Raw genomic sequence first — 18370 nt, forward strand, 5'->3', positions numbered from 1 at the left:
CTATGGTCATTGTAACGATATAATTTGTAAATACACATGTACAACTTGCCATGAGGTTGAATGTTGTTTAACATGTTCCATACAAATTGTTAGGCCGTTCTTTAGATACTGATTTTGATTATGGATTACACTGTTCACCTGATCAAGGTATAGGGCTCATGGTGGGTGTGACCAGTCAACAAGGGATGGCTACTCCCTCTAGGCACCTGGTCCCTCCTCTAGTGTTTCTAAGGATCCATGCTTGCTCTTCTCTCACTTTTGTATTCTTAATGAGATTTGTTCATTGTTATCTTCACTTTTTCATGCATAAATTCCAAGATTTTATGAAAGCATTTCCTTTAAGAAAAAACATGCCCAATACATGCTCATGTACAGTATGTACTGCAGAGATGTCGCTAATTAAACAAGAGCCTAACATACATGTAAATGAAATTTGAGTGAAAAATACCATTCTTGGTGGAACATGCTGCAATGGAAAAAACTGAATATCCCAGTGAACCCCCCTCTGTGCAATGAAGGAAGAGTTGCCCCAAATGATGACATCCATTCTTAGTTGAACAAGTTTGGCTGGAATTGAAATCTTGAATTAGTAAAAACCATGCAATTATGATATTTAACCTAAAACTAAGGATCGTTAAGCTTTGTACATGGAAATGGTGGAAGACTGAAGACAAACAAGACACTGGGTGCAATGCGCTGGCACTGCAGAACTAAAAGTTATAACTTCGATAACTTAATTCTGGAATATTACATTCCCTAAACAAAACTCTACATCAGTTAGTGTTCAATATTTTTCACTTAAAGACTTGGTGAGTACACAATCCTCAAGTTTCGATCATCTTACTGAAATTCCTAGACTACTGTTTTACTATGATTGTCACAAAATCCTAAGAATGAAAAAGAAATCTAGTACAATGTTAGTATTTTGGTTTAAATGAATTAGATAGAATTAGATGGACAGAGGAAATACACACATCATGAAAACTTCATTAATTAAGAAATGAGAAAACACCCTCATTCTAATCAGGTTGTTTAACAAGGATAGTACCTGTTCTCTCTTGGTCTTGTTGAGTCATTTCCTCTCCATAAACAGCAGCCTGGTTGTCATCAATCCCAAAATAGATGTGTCCCCCTTCATGGTTAGCAAAGGCTGACACATATTTAGACACCAGAGACTTAATTTTGTCTGGTATTCCCTTCCCGTCTTTAGAGTGTCCTCCAGACAGCTGTTTGAACTGTATTTGTTTTGTTTCTTGTTTCAAACATTCATGAGTAACTCCATACTGGTAACTTGTTGGTATTAAAGGAAGAGCAGACAACTGTCTTTCTGTTTCACCTTTCTGAAGCAGTTTCATCACTGACTGGTAACTCACCTCATGAGTGGCTGTGTCTGTTGGTAAGCGACAATGATAGTTTATAGTACTGATGTGCTCTGCAGATTTTATAAACAGATAGAGATCTGCATCATCATAACTTCCCACCATGTCGAAATAGTTACAAATATCATCCGAAGAGATCATGGCTGCTAGTTTTATTTCCATACCACTCCACCAGGTATCCAAGTCTTTGGAGCATACTCCACTTTCGTAATCCACATTTTTCATGTGAAGAATACCACCCCCACTATTTGTAATGGCACATGCATAACGTAAAACCACGTCATTGTCAAATTCATGGATGCCTCGCGAGATGTGGACAGTACAGTGCAGAAGGCAATCTCCATATCGATGTAAATTTAATGTTCTACAAATCAAAGAAAGAATTTGACATTGGCTCATTATTAATAAATGATATTTGAATATGGTAACAAATATTACATGTACCAAGTAAATATACCCCAATGACTGTATATAAACATGCTGATGCCTAATTGAAGACCTTACAGTTAATTGAAGATCTATGGAAATCCCAAATATGATGTTATACTGAGGAATGTAGTGGTTAGACGGGTTCGATTGCTGGTGGCCAGATAGTTCAATTGGTAGAGAAACTGAGTAGATATTCAGGGGGACCAGGTTCAAATCCTGGTCTGGTCCATTGCATTTTCTTCCTTCCAGTAACATGATATTTTAGACCTTTCTGATTTTTAAAAGCGTGGTGGGATAACTCTAATTAATCCCTTGCAATTCTCAACTGAGAATAGTAAGCTGATATAAAAGAAGCTACCCAGTCTTTTTAGAATAAGCACTAGTAGTAGTACTCTCTCATCAGGTAGAGCACAATCTCTTGATTTAACTATATAGTTAGCTTTATCAAGCTATTTGAAATAGCTTGATTTAGTTATTTCAAATCTTTTATCAAATTAATTAAAAGCATGAAAATCGAATTTCACTGAGTGAACATATATTTCATCCTTGAAGTCCATTCAACACATTGTAAACAAAAAATAATTCTTAAACTACATCCCTTTGGAAGATTTTTGATTCACAATTGTCAAATGTTTAGGATTATTAAGTTGTCCAATATTATCTTCATGTAGAATAGAATAAAATTCTATGAGGATCAACAGAATAATGGATTGGCAATCAGGTTACATTGTAAAGTCATCAAAGTTTTCTATACTTTAACGCACACAGGTTAGCGGACAGTTAACAACACAAAAGAACCTAGTACTTATTGTAACGGTGACCATTACAGATGTTCCCCAAACATCCCCCCATTTAGAAAGTGGTGTCATTTGTTTCAATACAAGTGATTTTGACCATATCAATATGTGAATTGTCTGAATATATAACTATTTTATAACGTTCAGTCCAATTTATGCTAAAACAAATCAGTTATAGACATCTGAAAATTCTGGGCACGTGCACGCACGACATGCTGGTCAGTAATTTGACCATGTTGATACATTACAAGTCTAAATATATGACTACAAGAGAAGTTTCACAACAGTTCAATGATAAACGAGAAATTAACAGCAACTCAAAACTACGAAAACCAAATTCAATGCACGTGCATACACGCGTGCACTAGCACAACACACCATTTTTGTTGATGCTATTCAATAGACATTTGAACCTTATACTTACTATATGAATTTGATTTCGATTGCTTCATTTATAAGAAAGTTATGGTGATTTCAAAATCGTCCAATCAGAATTTAGCGCATGTGCATCCGCATGCGGGGAGGTGATTTTGACACCATCAATGAATGGAGAGGCCCAAAACATATCTGCAACCTAAATTTCAAAACTATTCATTGCAATCTAAAAATGTTATAACCTTTGACGCGCGCGACTTAATTGTTCTGAACTGTTAAGTCACTGAAGGTAGCAAAAATAAATTGTATAAAGTACATGTATAGAAATATTTCAATCACATTCATCATGTTTATGTACAGTATGTTTTATTGATTTAATAGCGAGCGCAGCGAGCCAGCGCGGAGTGCTGGCTCGTACTGCGAGCTCTAATGACTAGAGCACGGGAAATAATCCGAGCTAAATCTCAACCTCTAACAAGAATTTTTTTTTGACGCCAATCCCAGAAGTCCCTTGTCAAAAATGGCTGAGATCTCACAAAGTCACATCTTGGACTATGATTGTGAACTTACGTGGATTATCATCCTAATCTTGTGGTATCCTAGCTCAAAATTTCAGTGCATCATTAAGCGTAATGCTTAACGAGGTGCAATGTTTATGAAAGGCAGGGTAAGATTATGTGTGACTTCATGTCTACGTTTTGAGGTACATCATAATAAGACTGACAGTGTCGGATCTAAATACTTATTTTCGTTTGTAAAAGTCATGCTACTGGGACAATACGCATAAACATTAGGCATACATAATATGGCATCGAATACAAATTGTGTATAATCGACTGCAAACCATAAATCTGATTAAAATACTAAAGTTTCAACTGGAATTGATTATTCTAACTAGAAAGAAAAGAAAAAATGAAAAGACTAACGTGTTAAATTATGTGAGGGAGCACAGGTACTGAATTTAAGCTATTTAAAAAATTACAAAAAAATCGCTGGAATTCGGTTGGATCGAAACAATTTTTTTAAAATATGTCTTTTCAGCGTTTAAAAATAAGAACTGCTTAAATCTATTTCCTTGTCACGTCCGGTAATGCAAACCACGACCCCCCCCCCCCCCCACCCCCCACCCCTGATAACCAACCATGCCACTTGCTATCAACGACTGAGAAATCATAACAATTCTAGTTTTGTGAATTGTGAATAAAACAACAACAGTGGAGAGTGGCTCAAATATGTTGCAATTTATTCAATAATTGTATGCGAATGCTGAAATATTTCATCATTGTGTTACAGCTAGGATTATGTACAATATTATAAATATTGTTCTAATTTTCTCTTCTGAAACATGTCATTGCTACAAGGGGATTGTTATATGAATTTTCATTTTTGTTAAAGATTAGATAGGTACGCATAAGTGTGTGTGTGTGTGGGGGGGGGGGGGGGGGGGGGGGGGGGGGGGGGGGGGGTTTAAAGGGACAAGGGCACGATTTGAATAGAAAATTTTCAAATTTTATTATTTTGGTTTTTAATGTTTAGAATGCTTAATTAAGGTATTACTAATGATCAGTAAAAATTTGAATGTTAGTAGTCAAGGTACATGGGAGATACAGAGGTCACAAGTCCTTGTTAGGTAAACTCGTGCCATGTTTTTGTTTACATAGGTTAAATAAACCAGTAAAAGTTTTGTTTACAGCAGAATATTTCAATTTATAAGTGAATTCTTAACACAATTAAGTATTTCCTAGTGTTTGGCACATCTCAGTGTGTTTTAAACACGCCATTTTCTATTAATTTTCTAATGTAAACAAAAACATGGCACGGGCCTTGTTTACATAACAAAGAATTGCAAGTGCTGTATCTCACGTAGAACTCAACAACTGATATTCAATTAGAAATACATGTACTGCATTGTAGACAATAAATTTGAAAATTTTCAGCTCAAATCGTGTCCATGCCACTTTAAAATTATCATTATATTGAAATGCGTTTTATGTTCAATGGCAGTGCTGTTCAGTTTTACAAACTTGAATGGTTTGCAACAAGACTTGGGCATTTTTTATCACACAATTAGTGACGTGGAAAGATTGAGAGTAGAAATAAGGAAAGTAGAGGCAGTCGAGAGCATACAGTTCAGAACAAGTCGCGCGTCAAAGGTTAAGCAAGTCAGAGAAGGCAGCAAAAATAAATTGTATAAAGTACATGTATGATGTACATGTATAGAAATATTTCAATCACATTCATCATGTTTATGTATAATATGTTTTATGTTTTAATTATTTAATATAAAACCCTGGGAGAATTTTAAAACTAAAATGGGCTGTTTCTTGTTTAAATTGAACCTGCTCAAAGCATGAACATTACAAAATATGTCCATATTACATGTAGCTGCGCTCGCTCAAACGGTAGCACCGTCAACATATTATAAAACCCTAGGAGAATTTTAGAACTAAAATGGGCTGTTTCTTGTTTAAATTGAACCTGCTCAAAGCATGAACATTACAAAATATGTACATATTACATGTAGCTGCGCTCGCTCAAACGGTAGCACCGTCAACATATTATTCGTTGCTGAATTTCATGTGTGATTACTGAATTTCCATATACGTACATGTCATTTGTTTTAAGCCAAGAAATTCCTGAAAACATTTTTTGTCTCTTAATTTTCTTCATTTTTCACTTTCAGATGCATTCTCGACAACTGCGTCCGATGTCACACAACTTAGCCAATAATTTGATTTAAAATCAGCGTTAAACAGGACAAAGTAAGAGATCAAATAGAATATGCATCCTAAATTTTTTAGTAAACAAACGGAAAGGGCGCAGCCATTTTACCGGATTACAAAGGGAGTATTACTTAATACTGTTGGAGCGGTAGTCTTGTCTGTACATTAGAGGGCTAATATGCCGTCTTGACGTCTTTTAAACTACCGTCAAATTAATTTAACACTTTTATAGTTTAATTTTTTATAGCAGATATTTTGAAAATCTAAATTTTCTAGCGTTGGATTTTGAAATGCATTCCCCTTACAACTCTTTAGTGCTCGAAGGTACGAAAAGTACTACATTTGTTGACATTGACAGGGTGCCACCAGGCTGCATGCATCTATGATTTGTGTTCAGTAGTTTGGTTCATGCCTGAAGATGTACTATGTAGAAAGAGTTAGAACTGCTATACACTGAAAAATAATTGACAGATTTCCTATATAAATAGAAAACAAATATCGGGCACTATCAGGTTTGTGCGATTTATTGCATCTATATATATATATATATATATATTGGTTATGGAAGGAAGTAGAAACCACATTGGATACCTTATATATATACAATTCTGTGCATGGTCAATTTTGTAGGTCAACAATAACCATTTATATCACCAGAAAGGCTACCATAAGGGAATTTATGTAAAATGTAACAAAATCAAATATTGTCAATGAATTAAGTTGATTTGGCCAAATAAAATAATGTGTGGTTCCGGTTACACTCACTTGAAAAATAAGGTAGGTAGGTAGGGAGGGATTTTATCTTATTTTTTAATAATTTTTTTTTAATGATAGATTTTAGATGAAAACACGATTTTCTCTTATTTTCACTTCTTTGCATACAAATACAAAATTATTTATTGGCACAAACACAATTACAATAATTGGCAAAGGCCCATTGAACATCAATACATAATGTTTACATAATTTTTATGTAGTTGAAAGTAATTGACTTCTGTATTCAAAACAGTCTCTAATAAATTTCACAGTAATTTTTAAGACTTTATGTATATCACTGTTAAAATATATTTGTAACATGTATCTTTCATTGTCCAGAGTAATATTTTTCTGTGTTATATTATAAATGTTTCTAAGGTAGGTGTTTCTTAGCTTAGAATAAGATTTACATTGAAAAAGAAAATGAATTTCATCTTCGATCACACTAGTATTGCAAGCATTACAACATCTTTCATTCATTAAGGTCTTCTGTAACAACGGAAGCCCTTCTACTGATCGTGCTGGTTAAGATTATTCTTATTATTCTTTTTCTTCTTCTTTTTCCTAGACGCTAACTTTGAAGCTTCATATCTCGCTCATTTCTGCATGGATTTTGCTCAAATTTTCAGGGTTTATAAACTTTACAGAACAATTTTAAAATCATGTACTACATTTAAGAAATTCCCTTCTGTTCACGAGTTATTCCCCTTTGAATGAAATTTTAGGGGCTTTGGTTTCCAGACAAAGGCGCCGAGACTGTATAAGCTTGAGCAGAAAATGCATTGAAAATGAAAAGTAGGAGCATTGTAGTTGTGCACATCGTTTTTTGATTACAGTGTTCGAAATGGTGGTTGGCAGGGTTAAAAAATTAGCACGCCTAAAGGAGCAAAAAATTACACATATTTTCCTTTGTATCTTTTAAACTATAAAAATATTTTGTTAAGACGTGTAGAACAAAAGTTGTGCAAAATGTTAAGAGCTTTCTTTTGATATCCCTAAAAAGGGACTGGCCCCTTAAATTAGGGATCTGGGGATCTTCAAAGTTTTCGCTTTCTAACTCAAAAACGGTAAATATTTCGATATGGCTTTCGCTGGAAAAGTTGTTCTTTAACATCTTATTGATCTCATAAACATAATATTTTGCTCGAGTATTGTGTTATATACGAGTAAAAAGCTTGACCTGCAAACAGGTAGCCGTATCATTAGGTAGGTGAAGGGGGAAAAATATGCGTATAAGTTAAATAAACTTGCTTTAATTGATAAATCTGACTTCATGAAATGCTAATATTCTTTTAAAATAAGGTTTTAACGTGATCTATGGTTCATTTAAAAATCATCTATCGACAACTTTCTTTTTTTTTATTATTTAGTAGCTTTAATATAACAATCGTTCCAAAGAAAAAAAGAGGAAAAGGTTATCTCTTCTTCGTTTGTTATTAAAACAACGATACATTTAATTGAAGAAACAAACCTTCAAGCATAGAATAACTCAGTCATTAACTACATGCATCTTACATATGCCGCAGGGTTTGTTTTTGTTTACAATTACGTAACCGCCTCGAGGAACCATCGCGTGTGAACCAGGGCATGTACACAAAGTAAACATTGTCATCCTAAATATAACACAGAATGTTATGTTTTTGATCATATTGGATTTTTCGAATAATTCAGTTTTTCCGGGGATGTATATACTTGTTTATACGTCCCTGGTCTTACGTTTGATTTGTTTTAAATTAAAACTTTAGAGCATTGAGTCAGGCATCAATTTTAAAATCTGCAATTTAATACACAGTTCGTTTCTCAGTCATGTCTAATTGAATGTGTGTTTAATATCGGAGATTCATCGCTGCTGGACTAGTGATCTGTGATTTCACACTACTTTAACTGAACACACAAGCTTTACTCAAATTCTTCGTTGTGAAAAAGAAAATGGATACATTTTACAAACATAACGAATTATTTCTGAACATGTTTTGAAATCAATAGTTTATAATTATGATTAAACCAAATCTAAACATGCGTATAGAATATTCAGAAACCCATGGCAGACCAATCTCATTTCAAATGATTTAATTGTTGTTTTATTGTTTAAAAACAATGACTTTGATTAAACATTGATTCAGAACTCCTGGTCCAAATTATGTAACTTCGGCACGTGCCCCTGTCGAGAAATTCATACGCGACTTCTGTGTGCACTGTGTACATAATATACCTACATGTATTTACGCAGATAGATATTAAAGTTTCATAAAATATTCAAGATTTGAGAGCAATTTATTTGATTTGTATGTATAAATAATTCAAACTCGATGAATTATTCTCTTCAGTCTGAATATTATGCTATCATAATTTTGTTGTATGATAAAATATTGGTAACTGTAAGCTATAAACCTTTATTGTATGTCCTGAGCCATAAATTTCATAAATTTAAATAGTAATTTTTTCTTCATTATTGGGACTGAAAAGTTAAATGCTGAAAGAATTTAATCCCACATACACGCGCGCCTCAAAAGACTGATTCGTAGAATGAGATCATACACGTGTGTACTTGAGTAGTATAAATTTATTAAACACCTAACGATAAAAATTTATAGTATACCTTTATAGCTTCATTTCAATGATATATATTAAATTCTCAAACTATTTCATAATTACATACGAGAAGTCAGAATCGCCAGTGTAGCCAAACTACTTATATCGTTACAGTACTTATCTTCCTGTCACAGTTGATTATTTTCTTTCTAAAAACTTAACTTGTATTCGTCTTTTGTAAAATCACTGGATAAGTATTTCAAATAATTTTCCCCGGGGTGATGTTACGTATAGCATATCAAGAGGGAAAGAAGGCGAAAGTTAGATCCCACACACACATACTCATGAACGGTTCCTGTATCAAATGTCATTTAATTTTGAAAATACACCGTAAGCTCATTCTTCACATAAAGATTATTAATGACCATAACATGAATATTCTTGAGTAAGGTCATTTGCACCATTTCTAAAGGTCTAAAAATTAAAAATTGATTAGAGTCTTAATATATCTTACTAATGGCAATTTTTTTTAATTAATACTGATAAAAAGTTTCCATATGATTAAAGAATATGTCCTGGCCTTGACCCATGGTCACATTGTCAAGTTCACTTTTTAGAAAATACAAACCCTGTCCTGGCCATATCAAGTAATGAAGAAACATTTAGATTTCATACTTACAACAGATTTTCATGTTAACTGAGGCTGCATTAGGACCTGACCCAAGGACATAATTATGGTCAAGTTCAAGGTTTTTATGTCACACAGCTCCGACAGAAGACCTCTCGTTGCTTTGGAACGAGCTTTGCTCTAGTTGATGTGTTATATCTAGTACCACTTTCTATTGCAAGTTTATGTGCACTTAATCTAATTCTACTAAGAGTGGATCTCTCAGATCTTTTTCTGAGTAAATCAACATATGGACTTCTTTTTCTTGCGTATAATTTTTTTTATAAAATTCAAGTTTTTTTTAACCAAAGATTGTTGATGATTGCTCCTGGGTCCTGGGTGCACTGGTCAATGATTCTTTGTTTTATGTTTGGTAAAAGGTGTTGAATTGAATCTTTATATTTTGTAATGTTTGAAAATCCCAGATTATCTAGAATAGAAAATATTTTCCTTGTCCAAGTGTTGTAATCACTTGTGGATTGGTAAAGTTTAAAAGTCAAAGAATCAGACGTTATCAGATGATTCCAATATTTGATACTTGAGAATTAAATTTGGGACCAAAGTGGTAGTCTATCAAGTTCTGCTAGACAACCAGCATTGGATGTTTTACAGTGCACTCCAAGGATATCTTTAATAAATTTTAAGTGAAATTTTTCTAGATTTGAAATATCTTTGGCTCCCCATATTTCACTACAATAAAGAAGAACTGGAAGTACAATAGCATCAAAAAGTTTTTCTAAAAGTTTACATGGGTTATCAATACCAATGATTCTTTTCATTTTAAAACATGCTTTTCTGGCTTTTTCAATAAGCACAACTGTTGCTAAGTTAAACCTCCCATTACATTTCATCATAACACCTAAATAGCAGTATTTTGGTACAATTTGTATTGCCATTAATAGTAAATTCATTCCCTTGAGGTTTGCCATTTGAGTTAAATATCAAAACTTTAGATTTATCGATCTACATTGACTTGCAGTTTCCAGTTTAAACAATAGTTACTGAGAATATCAAGGCTGTTCTGTAAACCACTTTTGCTTTCAGAAAATATTACAATATCATCAGCATATAACAGACAATTTACATGAACATTGTTTACTTGTACAGGATCACATTTTCCATTTTTCAAGTCATTGACAATACGATCAATAAATACATTGAAGAGTATGGGGCTTAAGACATCCCCTTGTTTGACACCACATTCAGAATTGAATACATCACTTAAACCATCAGAAAATTTGATTCTACTCCTTGTGTTACTATACATGGAAAATAGAATATTAAACAATTTTTGGGAGATATTAGATTCAAGGAGTTTATAAAATAAACCTAATCTCCATACAGTGTCAAATGCTTTTCTCAGATCAATAAAAGCTGCATATACTTTTTTGTTTTTGTAATGGTCAATTATTGTTTTTATAGAGAACAAGTGGTCTGATGTTCTACAATTTTCTTTGAAACCAATTTAATTTTCACTTATATCAGTGACATAGAGTTGACAAATTCAAGTAGCCTAGTATGGATTATTCTATTGAAAAGTTTTCCTAGATTTGAGGTAATTGATATACCTCTGTAGTTGCTTGGATCATGGTGTGACATATACCTATCAAAATTGGTAGGGATCACCCTAGTTTTGACAATTCTTATATATATATTTCAAATAAAAAAAATGAATACAGAGCAAAAAAATAAAAATAAAAAAATCAGTGCATTTGCCAAAATCATGACTTTGAACATGAAAGTAGGAAATGATATTTCAAATCCAACTTTTTAAAAGAATAATGAGGGTGATCGCTCGGTATATTCAAACAACCTGAAAGAAGTATAGCACTCTTGGTATGTAATTTTGCCTACATTGTACATAAATACTTTTTTCTTGAATATCATTTTTTACAAATATTCTTCTATACCATGTCAGTTTATACTTGTGTTTACCCAAATTACTCAATAAAGATATCTATATATGTTGATAGTATCTTTATTTGATAAGCATAAACATCACCGTTATATTATATAGAGTATATAGTAGATGTAACGTAATTTAAACAATATTTTATTATGTATAATACATAAAAGGATTGGACAACAGGCGTTGCCTATATAAGCCCTCTCCATACAAATACATGGTCATGATCATACAGATATAGTTATTATATAATGATAATGAAGCAATATAATATTTTAAAATACATTGATATGTTTAACAGTTTCCATTTCTATGATAATTTACAGCTTGATGTATGACTGACAAATATAATTTAGGTATGGATATAGAAATTTACTACACAGGAAAAAGATATAAACAAGTTGGTTCTGTGGTTTGAAAATGAAAAATTTTAAGAAATTAAACAAATCTATTTGTAGACAAGATAAATTCATGCACAATTTTGAAAATTGTAACATTTTGGTTATAACTGAGATTATTGTCACCATACAAAATAAATTCTAAGGATAAAGGTAATTGTAATTGTAGATCATTAAAACTTTGTATCAGTATTTGTCTATTATATATATGTGTACAATATTTTGGACACTTCAGAAAAAAGTGAAGTGTGGTTTCAGGACTATTTTGACACAAGTCACAATTAGGATTTTCCCTAAGAAAGTGCTTAAATAAATCAGCATTAAGATTACTAGCTTTATTTCTCAATTGACAATGCAGTATATTTGCTTTTCGATTACCATAGTTAAAATAATTTTTAGGTTTGATGCAATATATACTTTTGATGGCACGCTTGAAAGATATTAGTGTTGGAAGACTTCGAATACTCAAGGGTAGGTAATTCCACAATTTTATAGTCGAAGGGATAAAGCTATTCATATACGAAGTTGTTTTCGCTATTGGAATGTTAAATTTTAGAGTATCCTGGTTTCTTAATGAATAAGAGTTAGGAGGTAAAATACATTGCCAAAGTAAGTCCTGCAAATATAATCCATGAACTATCTTGTAGAATAGCACAAGTTTATGAATTTTCCTTCTTATTGCTAAGATATCCCATCCAAGTTCATTATAAAGTACCGATCTTGACGAATTTACCCTTAAACCTATAATTATTCGTGCTGCTGCAACTTGAACATCTTCAAGTAAATTAGAATCTCTGTACAATTATCCCAAACAATATTTGAGTATTCAAAGATGGGCCGAACATAAGAAAAATAAATTTTTATCAATGAATCCCTTTTAAGTTGATACTTTAACATTCTTAAGACATTTAATCGTTGACATGCTTTGGCATGTATATGAAGTATATGCTTTTTCCAACTTCCATCTTTCTGGAATATTATTCCCAAGTGAGTATGAGTTTCAACATTTTGAATAAATGGCCCATGCTGACCAAATTTTACCTTAGGATGAGAAATATTCTTCCTACTAAAATCCATATTGACTGTTTCGATTGGGTTAAATTCAACTGCCCATTTACTAGACCACTGATGAATTTTTTCAATCAATGGTCACTGAATTTGCAGAATTGACAATGTCATCATTGACTATTCTATCAAGAGAAGTATCATCTGCAAAGAGTCTTAAAGGGTTTCTTATATCTATAGAGATATCATTGATAAACATAAGGAAAAGAAAGGGTCCTAAAACTGACCCTTGAGGGACTCCTGAATTGGTGTGTCTAGGGGTTGATGAAAAATCATCCAATACTACCTTTTGAGTTCTATCAGATAAATAATTTTTAATCCATCTAATCAATTGTTCTGAAATACCAGAATGCTTTAATTTATGTAAAATACCTATGTGCCATACTCTATCAAATGCTTTGGAGATATCATAGAAAACAAATCTTACATCATTGCCTTTATCAAGACAAGATATAATTGTATGATATATTTCAAGTAACTGGTTAGTTGTAGAATCACCTGGTTTAAACCCTGATTGATATTTGTTAATTATAACATTTTCTTGACAATAATTATACATATGTTTGAATATAATTTTTTCTAAAATTTTACATACAACTGATGTTATTGATATTGGCTGATAGCTATTTACATCCTGAGGGTCACCCTTAATTATTTTTATAGATAGGAGTGATGTAACGTAATGGGCTTAAAAAATTGCAAACTGTTGCAAAAGGTCACCCTAAACCAGAAATAAAACACTGAAATTGTTTTACTTTAATATGACTGTACATAAGTCCATCTGAGGAAATTTGGTTTAAGGTGGCCCTCTTGTTGAAAATAGCTAAAATATAAAAAATTGTTCTCAAAATTTACTTTGAGATTTAGCAGCCTGTCAAACGTGAAACCTTTAAACTTGCATGCCTGGGTGGCCTATTGGTTTAGGTGCTCAATAATCTTACACTTGATACATTCTGAGTTCAAGTGCAATATTTTCCCAATCTATTTTTTTTTTTTTGTCCGTCCGTCCGGGGTCATGTTTTCTGGATTTTTTTCCATAACGCATACATGTACAACTTTGAAATTTGGTCACAATTTCTCCCTCAAGAATTGTAAGAGTGAGCTTGCATTTCAGCTGGATTGGTCCATCCTTGACCTACTCTAGGGCTATAAGTAGGTCAAACAGTTTTCCGGACTTTATTCTCCTTACAGATACAGATATTGCCCTGAAATTTACACATAAGCTTCCTTTCAGAGGAATACATTTTCAGTTTGCATTTCAGCTGGATTGGTCCGTCCGTCCGTGACCTACATTAGGACTAAAAGTACTAAAACAGTTTTCTGGACATTTTTTCATTGGATACAGATATTGCCCTAAAATTTAGTCACAGGCTTCCTCTTGGGGGATTACAAGTTCATTTTGAATTTCAGCTGGATTGGGCCGTCCCTGACCTACTTTTGGGGTTAAAATAGGTCAAGCAGTTTTCTGGACTTTTTTCATTACGAATACAGATATTGTGCTGAAATTTAGTCACAGGCCTCCTCTCAGAGGAATACAAGTTCAGTTTGTATTTCAGCTGGATTGGTCCATCCTTGACTTACTTTTGAGCTAAAAATAGGTCAAACAGTTACAGTTTTCCGGGCTTTTTTCATTATGGATACAGATACTGCCCTGATATTTAGTCAAAGGTTTCCTCTCGGAGGAATACAAGTTCAGTTTGCATTTCAGCTGGATTGGCGCATTATGACCTACAGTACTATAGGGGTAGAATTAGTCACAACCTCCTCTCAGAGAAATACATAATACATCACATTTCAAACATTTCAACTTAATTGGTGCACCATGACCTACTTTAGGGCTAAAAGTAGATCAAATGGTTTCCTGAACTTATTATCATCATAGATATAGATATTGCACTGACATTTTGTCACATTACCTCAATCTCAGAGAAACACATAATCAGTTCACATGTCAGATGGATTGGTGCACCATGACCCACTTTAAGGCTTTTCTATTTAGAATGTATGTTGTATCAATTCAGAGTGCACAGTCAATATGCTTCCAGGTTGAATTTCACTGTCTGACAGGCGTATATTGTACCGTTTGAGGTACTCTTGTTTTGGGTCATTTTATTGTGTGTGTGTGTATAAATTGGATACATAATGATTTATTTTAACAAATATTAGTAATTTTCATCATAACTTCCAATATTTGCAAGTTACGACTTAAAGAAAAGGAATTTATTCTGAGATCACTGCATGTAGTTCCGTTTGTTTACACTAACCTGTTCCTGTGTGCACAGGATTTTCAAACCGTAATGTGTCTGACAAAAAGCTAAACAAATACTACAAGAAAAGGGGCACAAATGCACAGCATGTAAATAAGTAAAAATAGGTCAAGGGAGGAAAATAGCTGTTATACAGTTTGACTTCTCAAAAGTAAATATAAAAACTATAAAAACTTGTGTAGCAACTGTCATATGATATTTAGGCAAAACTAAACACTCAAATTATCAATCAAAGGCAAATGAACTGATGAAATCTATAAAAGGTGCTGCAGCCCTGTAAAAAAAAACAACTGTGAGCTAATTAATGCGATATGTAAAAGGGTTGTTGTGTGACATGAATGCACCTATGAAAATATTGTACTGTTCATCATTCCATATAGGAACATTGTTTATTGATTAAAGAAGAACTCGTATAAATGTCAGTAATGCTAAACTGTGGCAGTTATTTATCTTGGTTAATGAAACATTAAATCATTGACCTTATATTTAAAACTAACACGCCTGCAGTCTATTATTGCAAACCGATGTTTTCCCTGTAGATTTCTGAGTCGGCCGTTTTGTCAGCAAAAGCGCTTTACCTCTTTGCACTATTGTTTATGTTAGCACTCTTTAGTTATAAGTCACTTTCTGCCTAATGTTAGAGGGCCTGTAGTAAGTGTTTACAGTTTAGCATTTTAGCGGTATCTATATATTGGCTATGAATGAACTTCAGTCAAGCTTCACCTGAAGGAAAACGGGTCAAAAACCTGCATGTATAGTATACATTCCATATATTATGCACCCCTTCTCATAAAAGAAAATCTTTAAAAAAGTGTGCATTATATTCGGCAAAATACGGTAACTGATTTTGAAAATGGTCAAAAAAAAGTTTAGGGTCGGGGGTAAAAACTAGGGATGGTCAGGTAACTGGAACCACACATATTTTTTTATTTGGCCTAACCATATATTCATTTTTCAAGTATGTTGTTAAGGATAACAGTAATAAATGTAATTTAGAATTAGGCTAAATCTTGCATTTGATTACTTGTAGATATTTATTGTGTTTTCTACTGCCTGATAAATTTACATGCGTTTTTGCACAGGTGCTTTTCTATTGTCCAAGTTCAGGTGGTAAATAGAAAGATAAATAAATTCAGAGTTACAATCCTTTTCAATTCAAACCTGTATTATCTATTTTTTACTCAGCTAGATCATAGCCAAGTTCACTTAGCTCTGTCCTACCATGTGTCTTGGATTTTACAATACCTTGCTGAGATTCATTCCCCTGTAAGTCAGTGACAATCACATGTTAAATGTCATCAGTTTCATAAATGCATCACTGAAAACCTATGATGTCTAACAACATTCAAGAATGTGTTGTACTTTCTAAATTGTGTTATAAAATTGCAGGTAAATATGAATGCAGTTCTTAGCAAGGAATTGCCTCACTCAACAAAACAAAGAGTGATGATGAATGTAATCTATCTGCTAGTGTGTGATTGTATTCTTAGTCATGAAACCTGATCATGTAAATGTAGTTCTTGCTGCATAATTTTAAAATAAACAAAATAAATTTTTTAAAAACATAAAGTTTGTAAAAGATCTCAGTACAGTATTTACTTGCATGTGAAATGTTTAATGATTGTAGATGGCTGCAGTGGACTACTGCACAGTGCTGCCATTGTGGGACTTTGATAAAGACCCAGCAACAGTTGTAGATTATTATTTTGGACAAGAACCAAGGTTTGGCAATTGAAAATGATACAGTTTTCACCACTAAAATACTGTGTAGGATATGATCGATTCACATGTATAGCAGTAAAACTCAATTCAATGTATTCCAAGTCTGATGTTCTGATCTGGAATCAGTGGGAGCAACATTATAATATTAATTTTATTTCAATTTTCAAATCATTGTTGATGTTTTCCATGGAAATCTTAATCTATTACCGGTAGTATATTACAAATTTGAAGGAGAAAATAACGGTTACCATGAAGGGCTATTTGGTAATTTTGTCATCAGAAATGTTTTTGATGTATTTTCTTAAAACTAGATTTAAATGATTGTGATTTATCATTGATGTTTAGCGGAGGAATTTCATTTTACCCAATGAAATTGCCAATTATTTTAATAAGATCTATGTATAAGATGGAAGATTTTATATATAGAATTTTTATTTTCAACTACCGGTACCTTTGCAAAACTTTAATTAATATGTAGATTGTATTTTACCAGCTCACAAACAGATGTTAAAAATGATGAGAGTGGACCCCAGCTTTGTCAAGATATCAATCCAAGGAACTCCCTGCAGCTGACCAGGGTGGAAGGAGAGGAGGTTTGTTCCATGACCTTAACATGCAAACCTCAGTATCATATCAGTATCTGTGGTCTGCATGTGTACAGTCAGGCCAGACTGATGGAGATCTATGATGCCAGTGAAGGGTACCTAAAGACAGTGAGGGGCCAGAGAATGAGAGTTACTGAGGATGAAGAAGGGGGAGAGGAGTCAGAGATAGTGAACAGGTGTAGGACCTCATTGGATACTTGTTATGGATTAACCATCAAGGTCATTATCTATTTATAAACAGTTTAGACTCAGTTTTATCACATAGAATGACACCTGAAAATATCAGTGCTGCTATATATAAAATATTAATGCCAGTTTACATATAATTATGCTTTAAAAACCCATGCAGTTCAGAAAATGCTGCAAGTTTAGTGGTTGAAAATCTGGATTCCTGCATCATGAATCATGAATTTTTAACTGTTTGGATTACATGTTTGTAATATAGCCAAACTATATGCATGTGTATGATGAGGTTTATAAATACTCGACAAAATAAAAAAAATTAACAGTTGTGCTTTTGTTTTAATGTTATTATGTTGTCGTTCTCAATTTGATCCTAATAATGTAGAATCAGATTTATGGCATCATAAACATGAGACGTTTTGCCACACGTTTTGGTATTTTGACATAAAAGGGTCAGTGTTTTCATCTACAAAACATTGAGGCTTGGAGAAACTTTATTTCTATGCCATATATTCATCTTTTCATCACAATATATGTCAGTGATAGTGTTTGTTTAAGGTAAGGTT

The 18370-nt window shown here is 33.0% G+C and overlaps 2 protein-coding genes across 7 annotated transcripts in view; one reads left to right on the forward strand and one right to left on the reverse strand.

Moving 5' to 3' along the window:
* The window catches only part of LOC125657810 (schlafen family member 13-like), a 37108-nt gene extending 31084 nt beyond the window's left edge, over positions 1 to 6024 (reverse strand). Inside the window, exons 1-3 of the mRNA XM_048888591.2 lie at positions 5589 to 6024; positions 1049 to 1743; positions 449 to 567 (exon numbers count right to left, since the gene is read on the reverse strand). Of these exons, the coding sequence (XP_048744548.2) occupies positions 449 to 567; positions 1049 to 1743; positions 5589 to 5650 (876 nt within the window). The 5' untranslated portion in view covers positions 5651 to 6024. The remainder of the gene's footprint in view (positions 1 to 448; positions 568 to 1048; positions 1744 to 5588) is intronic.
* Positions 3615 to 18370, forward strand: part of LOC125657811 (uncharacterized) — a 37994-nt gene continuing 23238 nt past the window's right edge. Inside the window, exons 1-4 of one of the 6 annotated variants that reach the window (XM_048888597.2) lie at positions 6064 to 6215; positions 12362 to 12433; positions 16922 to 17016; positions 17510 to 17840. In XM_048888597.2, the coding sequence (XP_048744554.1) occupies positions 16922 to 17016; positions 17510 to 17840 (426 nt within the window). In that variant the 5' untranslated portion in view covers positions 6064 to 6215; positions 12362 to 12433. Of the gene's footprint in view, positions 3648 to 5715; positions 5743 to 6028; positions 6216 to 12361; positions 12434 to 13823; positions 16750 to 16921; positions 17017 to 17509; positions 17841 to 18370 lie in introns of those variants that run through there. The other 5 variants (XM_048888592.2, XM_056149674.1, XM_048888596.2 and 2 more) reach the window with 5 other exon arrangements.

This window comes from Ostrea edulis, chromosome 9 (genome assembly GCF_947568905.1).
Source record: "Ostrea edulis chromosome 9, xbOstEdul1.1, whole genome shotgun sequence".
In the NCBI taxonomy this organism is placed as follows: Eukaryota; Metazoa; Mollusca; class Bivalvia; order Ostreida; family Ostreidae; genus Ostrea; species Ostrea edulis.